The sequence below is a fragment of the Solanum lycopersicum genome, chromosome 5 (genome assembly GCF_036512215.1).
Source record: "Solanum lycopersicum chromosome 5, SLM_r2.1".
Classification (NCBI taxonomy): Eukaryota; Viridiplantae; Streptophyta; class Magnoliopsida; order Solanales; family Solanaceae; genus Solanum; species Solanum lycopersicum.
The window spans coordinates 39,858,160-39,863,738 of NC_090804.1; the positions used below are offsets into that span (position 1 = coordinate 39,858,160).

The 5,579-nt window shown below is 38.8% G+C and overlaps 1 protein-coding gene across 1 annotated transcript; it reads left to right on the top strand.

Annotated features, from left to right (window-relative positions):
- Positions 1 to 2,757: 2,757 nt before the first annotated feature.
- On the top strand, positions 2,758 to 5,304 carry LOC138348804 (uncharacterized). Its single transcript, XM_069298383.1, has 4 exons — positions 2,758 to 3,433; positions 3,661 to 3,867; positions 3,958 to 4,114; positions 5,244 to 5,304. The coding sequence occupies exons 1-4, from the start codon at positions 2,758 to 2,760 to the stop codon at positions 5,302 to 5,304; spliced, it is 1,101 nt and encodes a 366-aa protein (XP_069154484.1).
- Positions 5,305 to 5,579: the final 275 nt, after the last annotated feature.

Genomic DNA, 5,579 nt, shown 5'->3' on the forward strand with positions numbered 1-5,579 from the left:
GTGAAGCTGCTGAAGGAAGATGGGGAAGTATGACCAAGTGTGCGGTTACGAAGTGCATGACGGACCGTCATCCATGACGGTCCATCTTTCTGGTTCGTCGTGATGATCAGAGAAAGAGTCTCAGTACCCTTATTCCAAGATTTTAAGTGTTATGGAACGGAGACCCTCGACGGACCGTTGTACCTGTGATGATCCATCATACCTGCCACTGAGGGTAATGAAGATAGCAGCAGGAGAATTGGCAAAGTATGGGACGGCGCAGTCCATGACAGCCCGTTGTGACCACGACGACCCATCGTGAGGTCCGTCGACCCAGCCGCGTTTTGACAGATTTTAGCAAATAGAGTCTTTTTTGGATTATGTTTTTGTTTTTTATAAATAGTTAGAAAAACCTCGTTTTTGGGGTTAGACTTTCGGTTATTAGACACTTTTATGATAGATTCTATGTGAAGAGATTATTTTGATTATTACACTTAGGATTGTTACACTTTTATTTGGAGTTGATTATTGGTGATTTTGTCGATTAATCAAGTAAATTTCTTGATTTTATTCTTCCTCATTGAAGTAAGTGCATGAATTCATATGTTATATATATGAATAGTGTGATTATAACTATGAGCAACTAAACTGTATAACTAGGGTTGTGGAAACCATGGGTGAATAATAAGATAAAAACTAACTAAAATAACAATTCTTAAATACTGTCTTGGATGTATTTATAATTCTTTCTCTTAGAAGTCTTTTTAACAGACGACCATTGTTTGATATTGCCTTAATGCTACTTACCGGACCAAGCAGGTAGATAATAGGAAAAGAATTATCAACATAGATTTAGTGTATACTATCTAATAGGCTAGTATTGATTGGTACGAGGTAATAACTTATTCAAATATCGAATACAATGCTTAATATGAGGTAAAGGTAAGGGTTAGTATAGCAACACTCGTAGCCGGACCAAGGTGCGGACTGAAATTTTCTAGATGCTGGACAAAGGATTTAGAAATACAGAACTTATCACTTTGCATGCAACATACTAGGAAAGAATTGTTATAGTTAGTATTATCAAGTTAGGAACCTTTGGGGAACACTTAAACCCTAGTTACTTTTATTAATTGATTAAACTGCAACATTTGAATCTGTTAGTTGTCTACTTTTATTTAGCTTATTATTTTCATTCATTAAGAAATAAAACCCCCCTGTTATTGTCTTTGTTTTCTAAGGGAATAATTGACTAAATAGTGGTAATATTAGATTGAAGTTAAGTCTAAACTATTTTACTCGTGGGAATGATCCTAACCCATTAGTTGGGTTCTTTACTTGATACGACCGCTTTACTTCTTATTTCAGAAGTAAGTTTGAGCTTATCCAATTTTGGCGCGGCTGCCAGGGAAAGTAGCTTTTAGATTAACTTAAACTTATTACTATAGTTTAGTCGATATTTTCTTAATTTTACTTTGTTTATTGTTTCTTTTATTTTTGCAGAAGTACCTTCTTTGTATGCCAAATAAACAGAGAGGAAGATAACATTGTTTCCCTACGATCACGAATTAGAGCGTACACTATGCAACATGAATCGAAACTTGGGTATTAATGATGATGATCCAAACCAGAACATCCCAGCTGTGGTTGATGTTCATGGTAAGTTATTACGCGATGCTCTGGTTGAAAACCAACAGAGGGGAAAAAATCCCGCTCCACGTCCCCAAGAATTCTAAGAGGTTATGACAAAATAGCAGACTCTGATGGGCCACTTGTCTTGCCCCCTCTACCACCAGGACGCACCTTTGTGGTAACTAGTAGCCTGATGCAAATGCTCACTGCCAGAGGTTTGTTTTCAGGGCTACCTTTTGAGGATCCACAAGCTCATATAGCTGTGGTAAGGGCAGTGTGTAAAAGCTGTGTAGGGAGGACTTGGACTTGGATGTAATAGGGCTAAGAGTATTTCCTCTCTGACTAACAGGAGAGCCTGCTATTTGGTTCACTGAGCTCCCTTATAACTCAATTTTCACTTGGAACCAACAAAGGGACGTTTTCTTACCACATTACTACCCAGTCTCCAAGAAACTAAACCACAAAGACAGAGTGAATAACTTTGTGGCACTACCAGGAGAGTCAGTTATTAGTTCTTTGGATAGATTGACCTAATTTTTTAGAAGCATCCCCAATCACTGCATAGATGATGAGTCACTGAAGGAATACTTCGATCGGGGACAGGATGATAATAATAAAGCTGTGTTGGATACTACAATGGGTGGTTCTTATGGGGAGTGTCCTTATGCTGAGATTGCTAAAAAGTTAAGAGAAAATTCCCGGAACAATAAAGCTTGGAGTAATAGGATGTCAGATACTGGGAGAAACACCTTCGCAGTGCAATCCACTCACAACCTAGCCACATATGAGATTCGTGAAGAGATGGCTCAGATGAGAACTGAACTTGGGTTGGTATCAAAACATGTCACTAAGGGTGCAGAAAGGATAAATGCAGTCAACTACTTGTCTAAATCACCACCACCAAATGATGAATGTTATTATGAGGAGGATTCCTATGCGGTAAATGAGAAAACGGGGGGTTTTCGACCGAGTGCCCTGCCAAGGACAACGGAATCAAGGTCTGATCTATGGTTGATATAACCGTGAGGGTCATTATGTTTGAGAAGGAAATTACAACCGTGACAACAACTTCAATAGGGGTAACTATGAAATAGAAATGATAGGAATGGGCCCTATGTTCCACCTTAAAATCGTAAAGTTACTCCTATGGATGGTGGAGGTAGTGTGACGCGAGTTGAGGATATGTTGCATAAAATGATGAGGAGGTTCGATGCAAGTGATGATCACACTAAAAAGTTGAGGAATGATTTAGAGAGTATTGGGCAGAAGGTCGATACACATGCAATATCAATTAAGCAACCTGAGTTACAATTGGGCCAATTATCTGCGACGGTGAACACATGGAACCCGGGCACTCTTCCTAGCAACACGGTCCAAAACCCAAAAAATAATGGACATTTTATGGCAATCACTACTCACGGTGGTAAGAAAACTATTGACCCACCTATGCCGTCTAATGATAAAAAGGTGACAAAAGATACTGATAAATTGGTAGAGGTTAATGGTGAAATAGAAGATAACACTGAAAAAGATGCTGAAGTGCCTAAAAAGGTAACCCCTATGCCTAGACCACCACCCTCATTACCCCAAAGATTAGTGAAAAAGACCGAGGATGGAAAATATCGGCGTTTTATAACAATGATGAAGCAACTTTCTAGCCATGTCCCTTTTGTAGAAGCTTTAGATCAAATGCCCAGTTATGCCAAACTTATGAAAGATCAGGTTACAAAGAAAAGATCGGTCACCTTTGAGGATAATGATAGATTGCAGCATTGTAGTGCTATTGGTACAAGATCTCCGGTACAAAAGAAAGAAGATCCGGGTGCGTTCACAATTCCTTGAACAATAGGGCTATTACATTTTCTGAAAGCATATGTGATCTGGGGGAAAGCATAATCTCATGCCCCTCTTGATTTACAAGAAGTTGGGTTTGGGTGATCCAAATCCCACTGCGATGCGGCTACTGATGGCCGATCGAACAGTAAAAAGGCCTATAGGAATACTCCACGATGTGCTAGTAAAAGTGGAGTAGTTCATATATTCTGGCAGATTTTGTTATTCTTTATTGTGAAGTTGATTTTAAAGTGCCCATTATTCTTGGGAGGCCATTCTTTGCTACGGGAAGAGCCTTAGTAGATATGGAAAACGGGCAGATGAAATTTCAATTAAACAATGTGGAAGTGACCTTTAACATTTGTAGGTCCATGAGGCAGAGTGGTGAGGTTAAGTCGGTATCTGCTATATCCTACAACGTAGGTGAGTAATCTGAGACACAAATAGAAGAATGTCTAGGTGTAGAAGCATTAACGGCAATGATAATTAATTTTGATAACGAATGCATTCAAGAGTATGAGTCATTAGTGGCGACTCTTGATCGAGGTGATGTTTGGTTTAAATCGAAGATATATGAGTTACACATGAAGAATTGCGAGTCTCCACCTGCGAAACCATCTGTGGAGGAAGTTCCAAAGTTAGAAATAAAAGCTCTTCCACCTCATCTCAGGTATGAATTTTTAGGAAATGGTGACACATTGCGGTAATTATTGCATCAGACCTGAATGGACAACAAGTTGAGAGTTTGGTGAAAGTGCTAAAAAGGTTCAAAATAGCTATTGGCTGGACTATTGTGGACATTATTGGGATCCCTCCTTGTATTTGTTCTCATAAAATCTAACTCATGCCCTATCATATGCCAAGTATTGAGCACCTTAGACGCTTAAATCCACCTATGCAAGAGGTCGTGAAAAAGGACATCATTAAGTTGTTGGATGCCAGAGTAATCTATCCGATCACCAATAGTAGTTGGGTATGCCCTGTTCAGTGTGTACCTAAGAAAGGGGGAATGACTGTGGTCCCCAATGAAAAAAATGAATTTGTTCCAATGAGATCGGTTATTGAATGGAGAGTGTGTATGGATTACAGCAAATTAAATGCATGGACTGAAAAAGACCATTTTCCTATGCCATTCATGGATTAGATGTTGGATAGACTTGCCGGAAAAGGGTGGTACTGTTTTCTTGATGGATATTCTGGGTATAATGAGATTTCTATTGCACCAGCAGATCAAGAGAAAACCCCTTTTACTTGTCCATATTGGACCTTTGATTTCAAAAGAATACCGTTTGGGTTGTGCAATGCACCTGCCACATTTCAGAGATGTATGTTGTAGATATTCTCCGACATGGTGGAAGATACTATAGAAGTTTTTATGGATGATTTTTCTGTGGTTGGTGATTCATTCGAGCGGTGTTTGAACAATTTATCTGAGGTCCTTAAGAGATGTGAAGAATGGAATTTAGTACTAAATTTGGAAAAATGCAACTTCATGGTGAAAGAAGGTATTGTTTTGGGTCATCGCATTTCAAAAAAGGGCATAGAGGTTGATCGAGCAAAATTTAAGGTAATAGAGAGACTTCCGCCACCTATCTCTATAAAATGTGTGAGAATCTTTCTTGGACATGCAAGTTTTTACCGGAGATTCATCAAAGATTTTTCAAAAATTGCACATCCTTGTGCAAACTGCTGGAGAAAGATTGTAAATTTTATTTTGATGAATCCTGTCTTAAAGCATTCGGCGAGCTAAAAGAAAAATTCGTGTCTGCACCTATCATTATTTCTCTGGATTGGAACAGTCTATTTGAGGTGATGTGCGATGCTAGTGGGGTTTCTCTTGGTGTAGTATTGGGAAAATGAAAGAACAAAATCCTTCACCCCATTTAATATGCCAGTTAAGTCCTAAATGAAGCTCTGACGAACTAAATAGTGACTAAGCAACAACTCCTTGCAGTGGTCTTTCCTTTTGAAAAATTTCTCTCCTATTTGCTAGGTACTAGAGTTATAGTGTAGACCATTCAGCATCGAGATATTTGATGGCAAATAAGGATGCGAAACCGAGGTTGATTCATTGGGTATTACTGCTAGAAGAATTTGACTTTGAAGTGAGGGATAGAAAAGGGACCGAAAATCAA

What these genes read in the sequence shown, in the direction of transcription:
- LOC138348804 (XM_069298383.1), top strand. Translation starts at nt 2,758, where the DNA reads ATGGATGGTGGAGGTAGTGTGACGCGAGTTGAGGATATGTTGCATAAA. An exon ending in ACAAAAGAAAGAAGATCCGG is followed by an intron (nt 3,434 to 3,660) that starts GTGCGTTCACAA and finishes ATATTCTGGCAG; the next exon opens with ATTTTGTTATTCTTTATTGT. An exon ending in TGCTATATCCTACAACGTAG is followed by an intron (nt 3,868 to 3,957) that starts GTGAGTAATCTG and finishes AATGCATTCAAG; the next exon opens with AGTATGAGTCATTAGTGGCG.